This window comes from Haematobia irritans, chromosome 1 (assembly GCF_050003625.1).
Source record: "Haematobia irritans isolate KBUSLIRL chromosome 1, ASM5000362v1, whole genome shotgun sequence".
Taxonomy (NCBI): domain Eukaryota; kingdom Metazoa; phylum Arthropoda; class Insecta; order Diptera; family Muscidae; genus Haematobia; species Haematobia irritans.
The window spans coordinates 55,163,016-55,184,995 of record NC_134397.1 but is presented as its reverse complement, the minus strand read 5'-3'; the positions used below and the strand labels follow the sequence as shown (position 1 = coordinate 55,184,995).

The 21,980-nt window shown below is 29.2% G+C and overlaps 2 protein-coding genes and 1 non-coding gene across 10 annotated transcripts in view; 2 read left to right on the top strand and 1 right to left on the bottom strand.

Annotated features, from left to right (window-relative positions):
- Esyt2 (extended synaptotagmin-like protein 2) overlaps positions 1 to 3,235 on the top strand; it is a 110,734-nt gene extending 107,499 nt beyond the window's left edge. For all 8 annotated transcript variants that reach the window (XM_075290383.1, XM_075290378.1, XM_075290382.1 and 5 more), the window contains one exon: positions 2,951 to 3,235. In XM_075290383.1, the coding sequence (XP_075146498.1) occupies positions 2,951 to 3,037 (87 nt within the window). In that variant the 3' untranslated portion in view covers positions 3,038 to 3,235. The remainder of the gene's footprint in view (positions 1 to 2,950) is intronic.
- A 5,885-nt stretch (positions 3,236 to 9,120) lies between these two features.
- On the top strand, positions 9,121 to 15,894 carry LOC142225150 (uncharacterized). Its single transcript, XM_075294928.1, has 5 exons — positions 9,121 to 9,755; positions 10,274 to 14,203; positions 14,402 to 14,530; positions 14,998 to 15,633; positions 15,859 to 15,894. Exons 2-5 carry the CDS (start codon positions 10,478 to 10,480, stop codon positions 15,892 to 15,894), a joined length of 4,527 nt encoding a protein of 1,508 aa, XP_075151043.1. The 5' UTR covers positions 9,121 to 9,755; positions 10,274 to 10,477.
- A 1,588-nt stretch (positions 15,895 to 17,482) lies between these two features.
- LOC142222838 (U6 spliceosomal RNA) lies at positions 17,483 to 17,589 on the bottom strand. Its single transcript, XR_012718435.1, has one exon. It is a non-coding gene; the product is annotated as a U6 spliceosomal RNA (small nuclear RNA).
- Between the last annotated feature and the right edge of the window lie 4,391 nt (positions 17,590 to 21,980).

Below are 21,980 nucleotides of genomic sequence, written 5' to 3'. Positions count from 1 at the left end.
AAAATGTTATTTCTATAAAAAATTTTGTCAATATTTTATTTCTATAAAAAATTTTGTCAAAATTTTATTTCTATAAAAAAATGTCAAAATTTTATTTCCATAGCAAATTTTGTCAAAATTATTATTTCTATAAAAATTTTGTCAAAATTTTATTTCTATAGAAATTTTTGCCAACATTTTATTTCTATAGAAATTTGGTCACAATTTTATTTCTATACAAAATTTTGTCAAAATTATTATTTCTATAGAAAATTTTGTCAAAATTTTATTTCCATAGAAAATTTTGTCAAAATTTTATTTCTATAGGAAATTTATTTTATTTATAATTTTATTTCTATAAAAAAATTTTGTCAAAATTTCATTTTAATGGAAAATTTTGTCGAAATTTGACTTCTTTAGAAAATTTTGTCAAAATTTTATTTCTATGGCAAATTTTGTCAAAATTATTATTTCTATAAAAATTTTGTCAAAATTTGATTTCTATAGAAAATTTTGTCAAAATTTTATTTTATAGAAATTTCGTCAAAATTTTATTTCTTTAGAAAATTTTGTCAAAATTTTATTTCTATAGAAAATTTTGTCAAAATTTTATTACTATAGAAAATTTCGTCAAAATGTTATTCCTATAGAAAATTTTGTGAAAATTTGATTTCTACGGAAAATTTTGTCAAAATTTGATTTCTTTATAATATTTTGTCTAAATTTTGTCAAAATTATGATTTCTATAAAAATTTCGTCAAAATTTAATTTCTATACAAAATTTGGTCTAAATTTTATTTCTATACAAAATTTGGTCAAAATTTGATTTCCTTAGAAAATTTTGTCAAAATTTTATTTATATAAGAAATTTTGTCAAAATTTTATTTCTATAAAAATTTTGTCAAAATTTTCTTTCTATAGAAAATTTTGTCAAAATTTGATTTCTTTAGAAAATTTTGTCAAATTATTGTTTCTATAGAAAATTTTGTCAAAATTTTATTTCTATAGAAAATTTTTTTAAAATTTTATTTCTTTAGAAATTTTTGTCAAAATTGTATTTTTATGGAAAATTTTGTCAAAATTTTCTTTCTATAGAAAATTTGGTCAAAATTTTATTTCTATAAGAAATTTCGTCACAATTTTATTTCTATTAAAAATTTTGTCAAAATTTTATTTCTATAGAAAATTTCGTCAAAATTTGATTTCATTATAAAATTTTGTCGAAATTTTTTCAAAATTATTATTTCTATAAAAATTTAATTTCTACACAAAACTTGGTCTAAATTTTATTTCTATACAAAATTTGATTTCCTTAGAAAATTTTGTCAAAATTTTATTTTAATGGAAAACTTTGTCGAAATTTGATTTCTTTAGAAAATTTTGTCAAAATTTGAGTTCGTTAGAAAATTATGTCAAAATTTTATTTCTATAGAAAATGTTGTTAAAATTAAATTTCTATAGAAAATGTTGTCAAAATTTTATTTTTATAGAAAATTTTGTCAAAACGTTTTCCAACATTTTATTCCTATAGAGATTTGGTCTACCAAAACATCAAGAATATTACCAAAATCTGCTATTTTTGTTAGAATTTTTCGAATTGTGGCAACCGTGGTGGCAATACAAATTTATTTTTACATAATATGCGTTGCATTTTTAATGTTTTAATTTAACGAAAAATATTTTAGGGATTTTTTTGGGAAAGTAGGGAACTTTTTTGTCCTTGTAGGGTAGATCGAAAATTTTCCCTGGCAACATTGCACCTGTCTATTATACACTGAAAAATCACAAATTAGAAATTCGAACAACTACAGCGTGGCTAATATGTATTGCAACGCTTCGAAAGCATTTAAAATAATGTGCTCCGATTTTTATTCTAATTTCTGTTTTTATTAGATCATAGACTAGATCGAGCTTCGAATATAAAAATAAAATTTTGCTATAATTGACTAGAACTATTTAAAAAATATATATTTGAATTTTAAGCTTTTAGACAAGTTAAATATTTTGTGTAGGTATCGGTGGTGGTTTTTGAACTAAAACAAAGAAAATTAATTTGAGCAAATTAAAAATTTGAAAATTTTTTTTAAAGTTTTGGGATATTTTAATTGCATTTATATCTTCTGAGCGTGATTTTTGCATAATGATTATAACAAGTCGATATTAAATGATTGTGATAGAGAGGTTCATAATTTATGACAATGGCAATCAAGTATTCTGGGGATCCGGGTTCGACTCCTGTCTCAGGCAATATGTTTGTTTTTTTAATAAGTTTTTATTGCAATATTTTTTGTTAATTTTTTTTGTTAACATTTTTTATTGGCTATTTAAATAATAAAATATAAAATAAAAATAATTTTGTATACATCTAATTTTAACGAATCCAACAATGAGAATGAAGCTACCGAGTTCCGTTAACGATTTTATCTGCCGCCATCTAATTTTTGCCAGTCAATACCGCCTTCGAATGTATTGCTTTCGGCCGAAGGAAATGATTAAAATTCAAATCAAATTTTACGATTAGATTTCCACCTGAATGAAAACTACGACAAAGAGTTCGATTAAAAGATTAGTTCTTCAGATTTGATGTTATTTCAGTATTTTGGATATCTTTAAAAAATTAGAAAAAAATTAAAAATTATAATTTTCTTAACTTTTGGGCTTTTTCTTTTTTTGTCACAAAGTCGGTATATTTTTTAAATATTTTTTGGAATTGTCAAATGTTTTTCTTGTCCTTACAATGTTTTAAACACAGAAAAATTTAGAACATTTAAATTTATTATTATTTTTATAAAGGATTTTTATATATCACTTCAAAAGAACTTTTTTTGAAGTGAAATCTAAGTCCATATTTAGAGGAACGTTTTTGGATGTACTTGAATTAAGAAGATCTTCCAAATTTTGTTTTTGCAGAATACATGTGTCATGTCTAAATCTCACTGTCTATCTCTCACTCTCTCTCTCTCTCTTTCAGCTTAAAATCCCTCTTACCGATCCTGAAGTCTGTGCTAATGGCATCAACAATTGGTATGATCTGCAACCGGAAATCAAACATGATTAGGAAGAATATTAACAATTATAGATATGCTTTGCAACTATACTTCAATGTAATGGACAAAAACATAGAACTTCAAAGATCAAAATCCATGTAGTGCTCTCATACACCTTTTTTGATATTCTATAGATTTTTTAGAAAAGCACAAATTCTATTTTTTTGTAGAATTAAAACAAAAGAAAAAAAATCTATAAAAATATATATTTCTTTTATATACATTTTTCATGTCATTTAATGGTTATGTATCATATTTAGTAATCTCTCTCTCTTTTGTGTTTGTAAAACAAAATATGTTTTTTTATTTTATATTTAAATGAAATCTCATTTATTATTTATTTTGATTAAATAAAACTAAAAAAGAAATCATAAAAAAAAACAAATTGTGTACTATTTGAATTTTACTCAAAACATTCATGATGCCCTAGAAGACTTATCAATCAGCTAACTGAACAAGGGCCGCGTCCCTACCATGGATGCAACACTTGGTAGAATTCTACCAAGAAGAAGAAATAATAAAAAAAACAAATTGCCTATTTATTATTTATGGAATATGTTTTTCTACTTTTTGGATTTTACTCAAAATTGGAACACTCATGATGACCTAGAAGACTTATCAATCAGCTAACTGAACCCGGGCCATTTTTGCAATACTTGATAGAATTCTACCAAAAATTGTAGATTTCTTACTGTTTGGTAAATTGGTAGAATTTTTGATGTTTTGGTAGATTTTGCAAAATATACCTCTCCAACTAAATTTAGACAAATATTCTATAGAAAAAAATTTAGTTAAAATTGTCAATAGAAATAAAATTTTAACAAAAATTTTCTATAGAAAAAAATTTAGTTTAAATTTTCAGTAGGAATAAAATTTTGACAAAATTTTCTATGCAAATAGAATTTTAACAAAATTTTCTTTAGAAATAAAATTTCAACAAAATTTTCTATAGAAATGAAAATTTGACAAAATTGTCTATAGAAATAAAATTTTAACAAAATTTTCTATAGAAATAAAATTTTAACAAAATTTTCTATAGAAATAAAATTTTGAGAAAATTTTCTATAGAAATGAAATTTTGACAAAATTTTTATTAGAAATATAATTTTGACAAAATTTTTATTAAAAATAAAATTTTGACAAATTTTTATTAGAAATAAAATTTTGACAAATTTTCCTATAGAAATAAAACTTTAACAAAATTTTCTATAGAAATTAAATTTTAACAAAATTTTCTATAGAAATTAAATTTTAATAAAATTTTCTATAGAAATAAAATTTTGAGAAAATTTTCTATAGAAATAAAATTTTGATAAAAAAATTCTATAGAAATAAAATTATGACAAAATTTTCCAAATTTTGACAAAATTTTCTATAGAAATTAAATTATAACAAAATTTTCTATAGAAATAAAATGTTGAGAAAATTTTCTATAGAAATTAAATTTTAACAAAATTTTCTATAGAAATACAATTTTGAGAAAATGTTCTATAGAAATAAAATTTTAACAAAATTTTCTATAGAAATAAAATTTTCAGAAAATTTTCCAAATTTTGACAAAATTTTCTCTAGAAATAAAATTTGTACAAAATTTTCTACAGAAATAAAGTTTTGACAAAATTTTCTATAGAAATAAAATTTTGATAAAAATTTTGTATAGAAATAAAACTTGATAAAATTTTCTAAATTTTAACAAAATTTTCTATAGAAATGAAATTTTGACGAAATTTTCTATAGAAATGAAAATCTGACAAAATTTTCTATAGAAATACAATTTTGAGAAAATTTTCTATAGAAATAAAATTTTAACAAAATTTTCTATAGAAATAAAATTTTCAGAAAATTTATGTACGGTGAATTGCGAAACAAACAGCAGCACAAGAACTCAAATACAAAATCCCAGAAGATGGTTAGTGGCACTAACCGAAATATTGGAAATAAATATTAAAACAAATCAATAATCGATTGTTTCTATGACCTCAAGCCGAACAAAATTAATAATCAGAAAATTTTCTATAGAAATAAAATTTTAACAAAACTTTCTATCGAAATAAAATTTTGACAAAATTTTCTATAGAAATAAAATTTTGAGAAAATTTTCTATAGAAATAAAATTTTGATAAAAATTTTGTATAGAAATAAAATTTTGAAAAAATTTTCTATAGAAATGAAATTTTGACAAAATTTTCATTAGAAATAAAATTGTGACAAAATTTTCTACAGAAATAAAATTTTGACAAATTTTTCTATAGAAATGAAATTTTAACAAAATTTTCACGTTTCGGAATTACCACATTCCTCATCAGCATCCTCTACTTGCAGCAAAATTATCAACCAATTATCAGAATAAATTCAGGCAGTTCAATAAACCCAAGGTGAACCACACTTGAACCTTCCGAAAAAAGCTTTATGATAGCCGGCTTATGCCGAAATAAATTCATACAAACATTTCTCTGTTCCTTTGCCACCATCAAATCATCGATTTGAGTGCAGTTGGCTGGGTTTATTTTGAGCATGCTTCCTCTTTTTTCATTCGTTTTGTTTTGCTATTGTTGGTTTTGTTCTTTAAGCATTGTTGTTGTTTTTTTATTTCCTCTGTTGGTTAAGCTACACTTGTAGTTTAGTCAATGCATGGTTTTAAGCTGAAATAAAAAAACAACAACAATGCTTAAAGAAAAAAAAACAACAATAACAAAACAAAACGAATAAAATAAAATTTTAACAAAATTTTCTATAGAAATAACATTTTGACAAAATTTTCTATAGAAATAAAATTTTGAAAAAATTTTCTATAGAAATAAAATTTTGAGTAAATTTTCTATAGAAATAAAATTTTAACAAAATTTTCTATAGAAATAAAATTTTGACAAAATTTTCAATAGAAATAAAATTTTAACAAAATTTTCTATAGAAATAAAATTTTCAGAAAATTTTCTATAGAAATAAAATTTTAACAAAACTTTCTATAGAAATAAAATTTTGAGAAAATTTTCTATAGAAATAAAATTTTGACAAAATTTTCTATAGAAATAAAATTTTGAGAAAATTTTCTATAGAAATAAAATTTTAACTAAATTTTTTATAGAAATGAAATTTTGACAAAATTTTCTACAGAAATAAAATTTGGACAAAATTTTCTATAAAAATAAAAGTTTAACAAAATTTTCTATAGAAATAAAATTTGGAGAAAATTGTCTATAGAAATAGCATTTTGATACCATTTTCTATAGAAATAAAATTTTGAGAAAATTGTGTTAGAAATAAAATTTTGACAACATTGAAATAAAATTTTCTACAGAAATCAAATTTTGACAAATTTTTCTATAGAAATAAAATTTTAACAAAATTTTCTATAGAAATAAAATTTTGACAAAATTTTCTATAGAAATAAAATTTTGACAACATTTTCTATAGAAATAAAATTTTGACAAAATTGTCTAAAGAAATAAAATTTTGACAAAATTGTCTACAGAAATAAAATTTTGACAAAACTTTTCTATAGAAATAAAATGTTGAGAAAATTGTCTATGGAAATAAAATTTTGAGAAAATTGTCTATAGAAATAAAATTTTGACAACATTTTCTATAGAAATAAAATTTTGAGAAAATTGTGTATAGTAATACAATTTTGAGAAAATTTTCTATAGAAATAAAATTTTGAGAAAATTTTCCAAATTTTGACAAAATTTTTTCTAGAAATAAAATTTTGACAAAATATTCTATAGAAATAAAATTTTGACAAAATTTTCTATTGAAATAAAATTTTAACAGAATTTTCTATAGAAATGGAAATTTGACAAAATTTTCTATAGAAATAAAATTTTGGCAAAATTTTCTACAGAAATAAATTTTGACAAAAATTTTATATAGAAATAAAATTTTGAGAAAATTGTCTATAGAAATAAAATTTTGACAAAATTTTCTATTGAAATAAGATTTTGACAAAATTTTCTATAGAAATAAAGTTTTGACAAAATTTTCTATAAAAATAAAATTTTGATAAAAATTTTGTATAGAATTAAATCTTGACAAAATTTTCTAAATTTTGACAAAATTTTTTATAGAAATGAAAATTTGACAAAATTTTCTATAGAAATAAAATTTTGACGAAATTTTCTACAGAAAAAAAAATTGGAAAAAGAATTTGCTATGGAAATAAAATTTTGCGAAATTTAAAAAAATTTCTATTGAAATAAAATTTTGAGAAAATTTTCTATAGAAATAAAATTTTGATAAAATTTTTGTATAAAAATAAAATTTTGACAAAATTTTCTATAGAAATGAAATTTTGACAAAATTTTCATTAGAAATAAAATTTTGATAAAATTTTCTACAGAAATAAACTTTTGACAAATTTTTCTATAGAAATAAAATTTGAACAAAATTTTCACGTTTCGGAATTACCACATTCCTCATCAGCATCCTCTACTTGCAGCAAAATTATCAACCAATTATCAGAATAAATTCAGGCAGTTCAATAAACCCAAGGTGAACCACACTTGAACCTTCCGAAAAAAGGATTATGATAGCCGGCTTATGCCGAAATAAATTCATACAAACATTTCTCTTTTCCTTTGCCACCATCAAATCATCGATTTGAGTGCAGTTGGCTGGGTTTATTTTGAGCGTGCTTCCTCTTTTTTCATTCGTTTTGTTTTGCTATTGTTGGTTTTGTTCTTTAAGCATTGTTGTTGGTTTTTATTTCCTCTGTTGGTTAAGCTACACTTGTAGTTTAGTCAATGCATGGTTTTAAGCTGAAATAAAAAAACAACAACAATGCTTAAAGAACAAAACCAACAATAACAAAACAAAACGAATGAAATAAAATTTTAACAAAATTTTGTATAGAATTTAATTTTTAACAAAATTTTTCTATAGAAATAAAATTTTGAGAAAATTTTCTATAGAAATAAAATTTGAACAAAATTTTCTGTAGAAATAAAATTTTGACAAAATTTTCTATAGAAATAAAACTTTAACGAAATTTTCTATAGAAATAAAATTTTAATAAAATTTTCCATAGAAATAAAATTTTGACAAATTTTTCTATAGAAATAAAATTTTAACAAAATTTTCTATAGAAATAAAATTTTAACAAAATTTTCCACAGAAAAAAAAATTTGAGAAAATAAATAGAAATAAAATTTTGACAAAATTTTCTACAGAAATAAAATTTTGACAAAAATTTTCTATAGAAAAAAATTTAGAGAAAATTGTCTATAGAAATAAAATTTTGACAACATTTTCTATAGAAATAAAATTTTGAGAAAATTGTGTATAGAAATTACACAATCGGAATTTCCATATTCCTCATCAGCATCCTCTACTTGCAGCAAAACTATCAACCAATTATGAGAATAAATTCAGGCAGTTCACTAAACCCATGGTGAACCACACTTGAACCTTCCGAAAAAAGGTTTATGATAGCCGGCTTATGCCGAAATAAATTCATACAAACATCATGCCAAAATTTTCTATAGAAATAAAGTTTTGACATAATTTTCTATAGAAATAAAATTTTGACAAAATTTTCTATAGAAATAAATTTGTAACAAATTTTCTATAGAAAAAAAAAATTCTTTCCAAAGAAATATTTGTTTATAATAACCGTAAAAATGTGATTAAACATTGCGAAATAACATTTTTTTATAGGTAGTTTTTTTGGTAAAATTTTCTTAAAACTTTGGAAAATTATTGTTGGCTCGAGTGGCAACCGTGTTACCTTGAGAGACTATTAGTCAAAAAATATCCCATTTACTTCGAAGTAAAGTTTATGAAAATAATTCCAAAGGATTTGATATTATTTTCAAAATTCATATAAATATGCGTTTCATGTTATTGGTGGGTTTTGATCACGGTTGATATTTTTTGTTCAGAGGTTAAGGAATACGATAAAGTCTTCGTAACACAGAATGGTTCCGGGCTAAGACAACAGTTTTCTTTGAGCTGTGGTTGATTTCTCTTTAAGTGGCGTGCATTATCAGTCGGTAAGCAGAATCGGGCAGCACTTATTTTTAAGAGATAGTTCACTAGTAGGAATAGTTCACTAATAGGAACAATATTGTGGTTATTATGAAAAACTGTGTTTCGGCAGTTAACAAGCCAATGAAAAGTTTATAATTTATTTATTCATTATTTGAAATAACTATTTTTTCTATCATTTGAATTTCATTTGAATTCTTTTTGTATTTTAGTTAAGCCATTTAACTATTACGTTAATGTTACGTTAAGTACTATTTCTTTGATTATTGCAAAATCATATGTTATGTAGAAAGTGTAGAGTTATCTGAAGTATCTTCCTACTCTTTTCTACTATGGTTCTACCAATTAATGTCAGTGCTACAAAGTCTTTAGTACAGAAAAGATCACATAGATCTCAACGTAAAGAATTGTTTTTTGTAAGTGCGAAAGGCACCAACGAAATAAATAAAGAGAGCGTGGATTTAAAAAGAACCGCTATATTGGTGTTCTTATTACGGCCATTAAATTTGGAAGTCAACCAAAATTAGAATCATAGTATCGTGATATAATAGGAAAAAATAAAGCGAAAACCCTCGCTTTTTACATGGCGACCGTGACAGGACGTATGCTGTGAAGAAGTTTGGATTGTTTGAGTTTTGGCGTTTTAGAGTAATTGCTGGTGACCAAAGTGGTGTTTTGGATTGCTTTCGCTGTTGGTGCATGGAAATTGGTTTGTGGAAGAAGACTGCTATCGTTCTTGATATATTGGTAAAAGTATAGTGTATTTTAGAATCGTGAGTTTCTAAATATTTCGATTACAGTGTCACCAAATTGGTTTGTTAAAATTAACATAGTTGCATAATCAGGTTCGCGTGTACTTTGTCACAGATTGGAAAACATATATACATATACTTGATACAGTTATATATCTAAATTGAATTCCAAGCTCGACATATTTACATCGAACCTCTAACATACAAATGTACACTTGTTGTCAATCCACATCAAACATAACCAACTAACCCCCCACACACATCATTTGAAGCGGTGACTTAAACCACCAGTAATTTTGCACACCCCTCAACCAATCATTTAAAGCTGTAGTTTAAACCACTAGTATTTTTGCACATGATAAACCACACAACATTGTTGATTCATTTTAATCGAACATCATACTCACAATAGTCATCTTACATTTAGTTGCAACGTAGCTACGCACACACGTTCATACATATCATACATTATCTGTTTTTCAATTGAGATAGAATAACTATATTAATTTTTAGAGTGACGAACTTTCCCTCCAGTCGTTGGTTTATGTGGAGTTGAAGTTGACCACCCAAATATCCAGTTGGGATCTCTTTATTCTCCAGTGCCAAAATCTTAAGCTGAAATCTCTTGCTCTTGCATTCTATTTACTCTCTTAAATAAAATAATCACAAAGAGAATTTATTTATTATTTTGTTTTGATATTGGGAGAAGGTATAATTATGACTGAGGAATTATTGTCAACGTTGCACAAGCAGAGAGCTTCTGCGAAAGGAAATATTACACGAATTAAGAAATTTTTAGAAGATCGTAGGGAAACATTAAACACTATAGATCTGGAATGTAGGCTTGAAATTCTTAATTCATACATTAAACAACTAATGGCATATCAAACTGAAATCGAGAAAATTAGCCCCGATGACAGACGGGCAGAACTTGAGGAGATTTGCATTACCACTAAGACATTGTTGTTGACTCAGATGGGTAGTTGTCGTCCAAGTATGAGTCATGACACAACTTTTAGCGCTCCTCTGCCACCTGCTAACCGACTACCTCATTTGAAAATTCCAAAGTTTACCGGTAAATATTCCGAATACAGAAACTTTATAGCTTGTTTTAATAATTTAGTTCACGACGATCCGACACTAACGAAAATAGAGAAGTTCAATCACCTGATTGCTAGTTTGCAAGACGATGCTTTGCGCACAGTAAAAGCATTCCAAGTGAACGAAAATAATTATGAGAGTGCATTAGCCAGGTTGGCAGAGCGCTATGACAACAAATGTTTGATATTCCAGGACCACATTGCATCGCTATTTAATCTGAAAAAGATAGTAAGGCCTAACGCCCCGGAATTGAGGCAGACTATAGACACTGTATCAGCTGTTTTGGATTCATTGTCTCATTTGGGCTCCGAGAAAGATATCATGAATGCTATTGTTATTCATCTAGTATTGTCAAAGGTCGATGCTGACACGAAGGCAAAATGGGATGAGAATCTAGACTACAGGAAATTACCACAGTGGAAAGACTGTGCGTCCATTCTAATTAGGCGATGCCAGTTTTTGGAATTGAATGAAGAGAAGGCATTTAAAGGTGAAAATGGACAAAACCGGTTCGGTAGAGAAAAGTTAAATGGAAAAGGAAAGAAGCCTCAGTTTGCACTCGCGTGTACACAAGTACACACAAATGAATGTTATTTTTGTTCAGGCATGGATCATTTAATTGGATCTTGCCCAATGTTTCTAGCTTTCAAAGTTTCGCAAAGGTTTGATTACATTAAACGCAAGGGTTTATGTATTAATTGTTTAAAATATGGTCATTCTGTTAGGAAGTGTCGGGCAACGCGCTGCGCCATTTGTCGAAGACCACACAATGCTATATTGCACAATGAGGAGCTAATTCCTGAAATGTCATCGGCACATATTGGCTATGGCTCTGAAGCGCAAACTTCTGGCGCGGCTACCAATAATGGTACGGCAAAACGGTCACATGAACAAGTGCCATCGAATCGCACTGCTGTTCAAAGCTACGACCCACAGCAGAGGTTGCCGTACGGAAACAGTGCTACGACTATGTTAGCTTATGAGTCTAAGGGGGAGGTGATATTGGCTACTGCATTAGTTCAGATGAAGGATAAATGTGGTCAATACCATGTCGCACGATGCCTTCTCGATTCAGGTTCTCAGATAAATATAGTCACCGAGGATTTAGTTCACCGTTTGAAATTGGAAAGACATAGCAGTACCTTAAGTGTGCAGGGTGTAGGGGATGGTAACAAACGTGTTCGTCATAGTGTATCGACCTATATGAAGTCATGTGTTAATGAGTTCGAGATAGAAACAGACTTTTATGTAATGAAGACGATCACATGCCCTCAGCCTCGGAATCATATTAGTGTGGATAATTTAGGTATTCCATCGAACATAGAACTGGCAGATCCACAGTTCAATAAGCCTCAGAGGATAGATATTTTGGTGGGTGCTCAGATTTTCTTTGATCTTTTATGCATAGGGCAAATCAAATTAGGAACTGAGTTACCTATTCTACAGAAAACACTTCTTGGGTGGATAGTTTCTGGTCGGTATGGAATCGAACGCAAAGTGATGGCGTTGTCTTTTTGCGTATCTACGACAAATGAGGAGAATCTATTGCAAGAATTGAGTGAGAGGGTTCAAAGATTTTGGGAATTAGAGTGGGTTCCCAATTGTTCGACTATGACAAGTGAGCATTTAATGTGTGAGAAGCATTTTTTAAACACTGCAACCCGAAGTGATGATGGACGGTTTGAGGTACGCTTACCATTCAAAACCGATCCGAAAGTACTTGGTCATTCGTATGAGACGGCTAAACGCCGATTGTTAGCTTTAGAGCGAAGACTCTCCAAAAATGTTGAGATGAAACGAATGTATACCGATTTTATGAAAGAATACTTGTTGCTCGGTCATATGTCACAAACTAACACTGAGAATATTTCTCTACCCCACTATTTTATACCCCATCAATGCGTTATCAGAGCTCAAAGTACATCGACAAAATTACGTGTAGTGTTCGACGCATCATGTAAGACGTCATCCCAGAAATCACTGAATGACATTCTCATGGTTGGGCCAACTATTCAGAATGATTTATTTACAACCCTGTCTAAATTTCGTGTTAATAAGTATGCTTTAACGGCTGACATTACTAAGATGTATAGACAGGTGAACGTACATAAGGACGATCGCAAGTTTCAGTTAATATTATGGCGTGAAAACTGTGATATGCCAATTCAGACCTATGAATTAAACACAGTTACGTACGGTACTGGGCCAGCTCCGTTCCTTGCGATCAGATGCCTTAAGGAAATAAGCCACCTTTTCAATGAAGTATATCCCCTTGGTTCTAAGATTATTGCTACTGACTTCTATGTAGATGATTTGCTCTCAGGAGCTAATGATATTGATACATTGATGCAAATACGTAGTGAAGTCATTCAAATACTTAACGCTTGTGGGTTCTCTTTAGCAAAATGGCATTCAAATGTCAAGGGGTTTGGAAGTGATGAATCAGTAATGCAATTGGATGTACACGATGCAACCTTTACAAGAGCTCTTGGGGTAAATTGGAAGCCGCAGGATGACGTTATTTTTTTCCATTTGGACAATGATTTTTCCAATCTTCCTGCTACGAAAAGAAATATATTATCTGTGTCTTCTCGCCTTTTCGATCCTTTGGGATTACTTTCGCCCATAATAATTAAGGCGAAAATATTATTACAACAGCTTTGGACCAATAATCTTGATTGGGATGAATCTATACTCCAACATTTGGACACAGAATGGAGCTATTTCAAAACCGTACTAACCCAAATTAATCAAATTTGTATACCCAGATTCATAGGTACAACGCTTAACGCGTCTGTCCAAATACATGGTTTCGCTGATGCTTCAATGAAGGCATACGGTTGTTGTATTTATGTAGTGTCCAGGCAAGGTAATGACGTTACTACAAGATTATTTCTCGCAAAATCTAGAGTGGCACCATCAAAGAAAATTAAAACACTTCCCAGATTGGAGTTGTGTGCGGCTCATTTGCTAGCCAAATTATGGTCAGTTGCAAACGTGAACCTCTCACCTTTCAAAATAGATGACATTTTTTTCTGGAGCGACTCGGAGATAGTTTTACATTGGGTGAAGACCCACCCGTCAATGTTAAGCACTTTTGTTGGTAATAGAGTGGCTCAGATATCAGAATACTGCGAGGAGGCAAAGTGGAGGTATGTCCCATCTGCCCAAAACCCCGCGGATATAGTGTCTAGGGGTTGTGACGTAACCGAACTTCAAAATTCAGACTGGCTTTCTGGGCCAGATTTTTTAAGGCATAGTGTTGATAAGTGGCCAGTTAATCGGTTTGAGCTAAGTTCCAGTGACTTAAAGTTGGAAATGAAAAAGTCTACGACTACTTTGGTAAGCTCTGGATTGAAATTTGAGAATTCGATTTTAAGAATAGTTGGAAGTACATCTTCACATAGAAAATTGTTGCGGATTATTGGGTATATTTTGAGATTTATTAGGTGCTGTCGATCGAAATGCAAAGTTGACAATATACATTTAAGCGTGGGTGAATTAAATACCGCATTTCTAAAAATTGTCCAGGTATTACAGTCTTTGGAGTTTAAAGATGAGATTAACAAATTGGATAAGTCTGGATTGAACAACCGCAGTAGTATTCAGAAGTTGAATCCATTCATACAGCGGTACAGTACAAATGGTTTATGTTTGTCACTATTAAGGGTAGGCGGTCGATTGAAAAATGCATTGCTGCCATATGAAGAGAAGTTTCCATTACTCCTTACAAGGGAATCGCATTTTGTTAAAGAGTTTTTCAGACATTTGCATATTTCAAATTGTCACGCGGGACCGAAGGTTTTGATTGGTCTCTCAAGGGAGAAAATTTGGGTAATAAATGCTCGCCACCTAGCCAGAAAGACTGTGCGTAATTGTGTCACTTGCTTTAGGTTCAAACCTATCCTTAACACTCAGATTATGGGGGATTTGCCAAATGACAGGCTTACGTCTTGTCGTCCATTCTGGGTGTGTGGTGTCGACTTGTGTGGTCCCATATTGACAACTTTAAGATTAAGAGGAAGGCCACCAGTTAAAACATACGTGGCAGTGTTCGTGTGTTTTGCGTCTAAAGCAGTGCATTTAGAAGCATTATCCGATTTGCAAACTGATACTTTCTTATGTACTCTAAACAGGTTTATTGGCAGGAGAGGAATTCCGAAGACGATATGGTGCGACAACGCGACAAATTTCGTCGGGACCGCGAGGTTGTGGAGCCACAAGGGTCAATTGGAAGTTCAGCAGAAAACAGCCGAGAAGGGGATAGAGTTCCGTTTCATTCCTCCACGCGCACCCCACTTCGGAGGGCTGTGGGAGGCGGCGGTGAAGTCCGCCAAATATTTGCTGTTGCGAACTATGGGCAACGCCGGAGTAACATACGAAGAACTAACTACTCTACTCGTCGACGTGGAAGCCGTTCTCAATTCGAGGCCAATAGTAGCAATTACCGAAGACCCAAACGACGAAGTGGCACTCACTCCAGGCCATTTGTTAATAGGCTGCGCACTGAAATCACTACCAATAACAGAAGAATACAACAACAAAACGAGTTCATTGAAGCGCTTTCGAATACTTTCCTCGCTCAAGGAGCACTTTTGGGATGCGTGGCGACGGGATTATATTCGAGAGCTCCAGACTCGAGTCAAGTGGACGAGCCCAACCGACAACGTCAAGATAGGAGACGTGGTCCTAATCCACGAGGACAATCTTCCACCACAGAAATGGCTAACTGGCAAAGTCGTAGACGTCGAACTCAGTTCAGACAACAAAGTGCGAGTCGCCGAAGTCAAAACAAAAGACGGCACATATAAACGAGCGATACATAAACTGGCTAAACTGCCTTTTGAGTGCTCCAAAGTTGAATTGCAGTCCTGCAACGGGGCCGGTGTTTCGGCAGTTAACAAGCCAATGAAAAGTTTATAATTTATTTATTCATTATTTGAAATAACTATTTTTTCTATCATTTGAATTTCATTTGAATTCTTTTTGTATTTTAGTTAAGCCATTTAACTATTACGTTAATGTTACGTTAAGTACTATTTCTTTGATTATTGCAAAATCATATGTTATGTAGAAAGTGTAGAGTTATCTGAAGTATCTTCCTACTCTTTTCTACTATGGTTCTACCAATTAATGTCAGTGCTACAAAGTCTTTAGTACAGAAAAGATCACATAGATCTCAACGTAAAGAATTGTTTTTTGTAAGTGCGAAAGGCACCAACGAAATAAATAAAGAGAGCGTGGATTTAAAAAGAACCGCTATATTGGTGTTCTTATTACGGCCATTAAATTTGGAAGTCAACCAAAATTAGAATCATAGTATCGTGATATAATAGGAAAAAATAAAGCGAAAACCCTCGCTTTTTACAAACTGTTTTTTCTTCTTGTTTTATGTCCTATTAGAAACACTTTTTTGGGCAAATGTGCCTAATTTTCTAAATTTTCAAAATTTTATTTCTTAGAAAATTTTCTCAAAATTTTATTTCTATAGAAAATTTTTGCAAAATTTTATTTCTATAGAAAATTTTTGCAAAAATTTATTTCTATAAAAAATTTGTCAAAATTTTATTTCTATAAACATTTTTGTCAAAAATTACTATAAAAAATGTCAAAATTTTATGAGGTTTGTTGTTCTGAGTCACACGTGAGAACTATTTCGGACTGTGACTTTTTCGCAAAAACTTGCAACCAAAGTCTAGAAATTATGATGATGGTGAGTATAACAATCATTGAAGGATTTGTAAAAAATATTTAATAAAACTAAAAAAAAAAAATTAAAAAAGAAAGAAGGGTCGCGGCAGGATTCGAACCTGGATTCCAAGTTATGATGTGTATCGTAGTTGGCTAATGGTTAACATTACTTATTGTTGTTGTTGCTGCAATTTTTGCTGGGATAGAAAAAGAGCTTCACATTCACATTATTTCTTAGAAAATTTAGTCAAAATTTTATTTCTATAGAAAATTTTTGCAAAATTTTATTTCTATAGAAAATTTTTGCAAAATTTTATTTCTATAGAAAATTTTTACAAAAATTTATTTCTATAGAAAGTTTTTGCCAAATTTTATTTCTATAAAAAATTTTGTCAAAATTTTATGAGGTTTGTTGTTCTGAGTCACACGTGAGAACTATTTCGGACTTGTGATCGACTGTGACTTTTTCGCAAAAACTTGCAACCAAAGTCTAGAAATTATGATGATGGTGAGTATAAAAATCATTGAAGTAAAAAAATATTTAATAAAACTAAAAAAAAAAAAACAAAAAAAAAAAAGGTCGCGGCAAGATTCGAACCTGGATTCTAAGTAATGATGTGTATCGTAATTGGCTAATGGTTAACATTACTTATTGTTGTTGCTGCTGCAATTTTTGGTGGGATAGAAAAAGAGCTTCCCAAATGATTGTTAACATTCAACATTTTTTCGTTTGCTCCAAAACTAGCATCAAACTATCCCAAAATTCATGCTATCATTGCAATACCCTACTATCTACATAGTATGTACAGCATTCTCACAAGCCCATCGAATGGTACTAATGCAAACAAAAAATGCTTTTAATTTCCATTTATTTTATTACATCCCTATATTGTCTTCAGAAAATAATAAAAAAAACTAAAAATTTCACAAAAAAATGTGGAACGCTTCACGATTTTGCGTGTCATCCTTGCGCAGGGGCCATGCTAATCTTCTCTGTATCGTTCCAATTTTAGTATATGTTCTGCCGAAGCAAGAACGATGTCGTGCCTTTTCATTTTGTATATATACGTAAAGTTAATGGAAAAAACATGCGAGAATTATGGACATCGGAAATCATGTATTTGTAGGTTTGTGTCTATGCTAAGTACTAAATATATTACCAGTATACCAGTATTTCTTACTCTACACAGAGTTGAATGACAATGGGAGTATGGTTGATACAGAAATATGCAACGGTGTGCTTCACCCGCTATGTGTGTATCAATTGCAAATGTTTAATTATAGATGTGGAAGTAGTAGCCAACCTAAATGCTATTTTATAATTTTAAAATCATATATAAGATGCGATGATCTCTCAGCAAAAAAATGTGTTAGTTCCAAAAAATAATTTTCTGGCATTTCGTTTGGATTTTTCATTAGTTCCAAACACTAATTTTCAAACATTTCCAAATTGTAATTGTAAAGGGTGATTCTTTTGAGGTTAGGATTTTCATGCATTAGTATTTGACAGATCACGTGGGATTTCAGACATGGTGTCAAAGAGAAAGATGCTCAGTATGCTTTGACATTTCATCATGAGCAGACTTACTAACGAGCCACAACGTCGAATTTTCAGTGAATGGGCCCTAGAAAAGTTGGCAGAAAATCCGCTTTTTTATCGACAAATTCCAAAAAATAATTTTCTGGCATTTCGTTTGGATTTTTCATTAGTTCCAAACACTAATTTTCAAACATTTCCAAATTGTAATTGTAGTTTTTGTCTTTGATACGTTGTTATCGATTTTACATTTATCGTCCAAAGGTAATACATTCCTGTATTTGCTAACGAAAATTCTGTTCGACGCTGTTATCGATTGTTTACACTTTGCTCCCTAATGGGCCCGGCCTGTATGCACCTCTAACGGAAATTTCGTTTGCATGCCAATAACACAGTTTTGCAAAGTATTTATTAAGGTAGCATAAATAAAATAAAATAAATAAAATATTTATTAAGGTAGCAATCGATAATAGCATCTCACGGAATTTTCGTTGGCAAATATATCAGAGAGTATAAAAATACAAGAGAACGAAAATTTCTCTTCTACAAAAAACAACAAATGTCACCCGTATAGATGTCGTACAGTGCATGTAGCTTTGTTATTACCGACGTTGCTGTCGAAGCGCTGTTTTGATAAATTGTTTATAAAGGCATTGGCAGTTATAATTTTAAATTGTCTGCCAAAATAATTAATAGAATCAAAAGATTCATATAAAAGAACATTTGTTATTACAAAGTAGGTTCTAAGTCCTATTTTCCTTACGTTTCATAAAGCCGGCAGAGAACTGAACTGGGTGACGCCGACGCAAACTGTATGATTTTTGAGAGAAGCGTCGACAAAAACTGCATGATATTAGAGAAATTTTCCTCATGACTGCCACCTACTGACGCAGCGTGTTTTTATACCCTCCACCATAGGATGAGGGTATATTAACTTTGTCATTCCGTTTGTAACACATCGAAATATTGCTCTAAGACCCCATAAAGTATATATATTCTGGGTCGTGGTGAAATTCTGAGTCGATCTAAGCATATCCGGCAGTCCGTCTGTTTAAATCACGCTAACTTCCGAACAAAACAAGCTATCGACTTGAAACTTGGCATAAGTAGTTGTTATTGATGTAGGTCGGATGGTATTGCAAATGGGCCATATCGGACCAATTTTACGTATAGCCCCCATATAAACCGGACCCCAGATTTGGCTTGCGGAGCCTCTTGGAGGAACAAAATTCATCCGATCTGGTACATGGTGTTAGTATATGGTCTCTCATAACCATGCAAAAATTGGTCCAAATCGGTCCATAATTATATATAGCCCCCAAATAAACCGATCCCCAGATTTGGCTTGCGGAGCCTCTAAGAGAAGCAAATTTCATCCGATCCGGCTGAAATTTGGTATATGGTGTAAGTATATGCTCTCTATCAGCTATGAAAAAATTGGTCCACATCCGTTCATAATTATATATAGCCCCCATATAAACCGGTCGCCGGATTTGGCTTGCGGAGCCTCTAAGGGAAGCAAATTTCATTCGATACGGTTGAAATGTGGTACATGGTATCTAACAACCATGCAAACTTTGGTTCACATCGGTCCATAATTATATAGCCCTCATATAAACCGATCCCCAGATTTGATCTCCGGAGCCTCATGGACGAGCAAAATTGATCCGCTTCGCTTGAAATTTGGTAAGTGCCGGTATTGGTCCATATCGCTCCATAATTATATGTAGCCCCCATATAAACCGAACCCCAGATTTGACCTCCGGAGCCCCTTGGAAGAGCAAAATTCACCCGATCCATGCAAAAATTGGTCCATACCGGTCTTAATTATATATAACCCCCATTTAAACCGATCCCCAGATTTGACCTCCGGAGCTATTGGAGGAGCAAAATTCATCCGACCCGGTTGAAATTTGGTACGTGGTGAAATTTGGTACATTGCGCTAGTATATGGCCGCTAGCAACCATACCAAAATTGGTCCATATCGGTGTATAGTTATATATAGCCGATCCCCAAAAATAATCTAACAAAATTTTATTACTATGGAAAATTTTGTCTAAATCTTATTACTATACAAATTTTTGTCAAAATTTTATTTCTATAGAAAATTTTGTCAAACTGAATTATTTACGCATTTAATCGGCCTTTTTTTAATATATACCCCGTATGGACTAATTTACAATTGAGAACACGGTGTTAAGAAATTTTAAGATACCTTGCCATCGGCAAGTGTTACCGCAACCTACCTAAGTAATTCGATTGTGGATGACAGTCTTTAGTACAAGTTTCTATGCAGTCCATGGTTGAGGATACATAAGATTCGGCCTGGCCAAACTTACGACCGTATATACTTGTTACTATTGAGAATGAAATGCATAGGCATTTTTGATTGTCATTTGGACGATGTTATCTATTGTTTATATTCTCTTGCATGCAAAATAAATGTACTGGCTATTTGATAGCTAAATAAAATTTTGACAAAATTTTCTATAAAAATAAAATTTTGACTAAATTTTCTATAAAAATAAAATTTTGATAAAATTGTCTACAAAAATAAAACATTGAGAAAATTTCCTATAGAAATAAAATTTTGACAAAATTTCCTATAAAAATAAAATTTTGACAAAATTTCCTATAGAAATAAAATTTTTACAAAATTTTCTACAAAAATAAAACTTTGAGAAAATTTCCTATAGAAATAAAATATTGACAAAATTTTCTACAGAAAAAAAATTTGACAAAATTTTCTATAGAATTAAAATTTTGACAAAATTTTCTATAGAAATAAAATATTGACAAAATTTTCTATAGAAATAAAATTTTGACAAAATTTTCTAAAGAAATAAAATTTTGACAAAATCGTGTATAGAAATAAAATTGTGACAAAATTTAACTAAACCAAAATTTGTCAAAATGTTATTTCATTTTGACAAAATTTTCTTTAGAAATAAAATTTTGAAAACAATTTTCTACAAAAGTAAAACTTTGAGAAAATAGAAATAAAATTTTGACAAAATTTTCTATATAAATAAAATTTTGACAAAAATTTCTATAGAAATAAAATTTTGACAATATTTTCTATAGAAATAAAATTTTGACAAAATTTTCTATAGATATAAAATGTTGACAATATTTTCTATATAAATAAAATTTTGACAAAATTTTGTATAGAAATAAAATTTTGACGAATTTTCTATAGAAATAAAATTTTGACAAAATTTTCTATACAAATAAAATTTTGACAAAATTTTCTATAGAAATAAAATTTTGACAAATTTTTCTATAGAAATAACATCTTGACAAATTTTTCTATAGTAATAAATTGTGACAAAATTTTTTATAATAATACAATTTTGACAAAATTTTAGACTAAATTTTCTACAGAAAAAAAATTGACATAATTGTCTATAGAAATAAAATTTTGACAAAATTTGCTATAGAAATAAAATTTTGACAAAAATTTCTATAGAAATAAAATTTTGACAAAATCTTGTATAAAAATAAAATTGTGACAAAATTTAACTAAACCAAATTTTGTCAAAATGTTATTTCATTTTGACAAAATTTTCTATAGAAATAAAATTTTGACAAAATTTTCTACAAAAATAAAACTTTGAGAAAATTTCCTATAGAAATAAAATTTTTACAAAATTTCCTATAGAAATAAAATTTTGACAAAATTTTATATAGAAATAAAATTTTGACAATATTTTCTATAGAAATAAAATTTTGACAATATTTCTATAGAAATAACATCTTGACAAATTTTTCTATAGTAATAAATTGTGACAAAATTTTTTATAATAATACAATTTTGACAAAAGTGTAGACTAAATTTTCTACAGAAAAAAAATATTGACAAAATTTTCTATAGAAATAAAATTTTGACA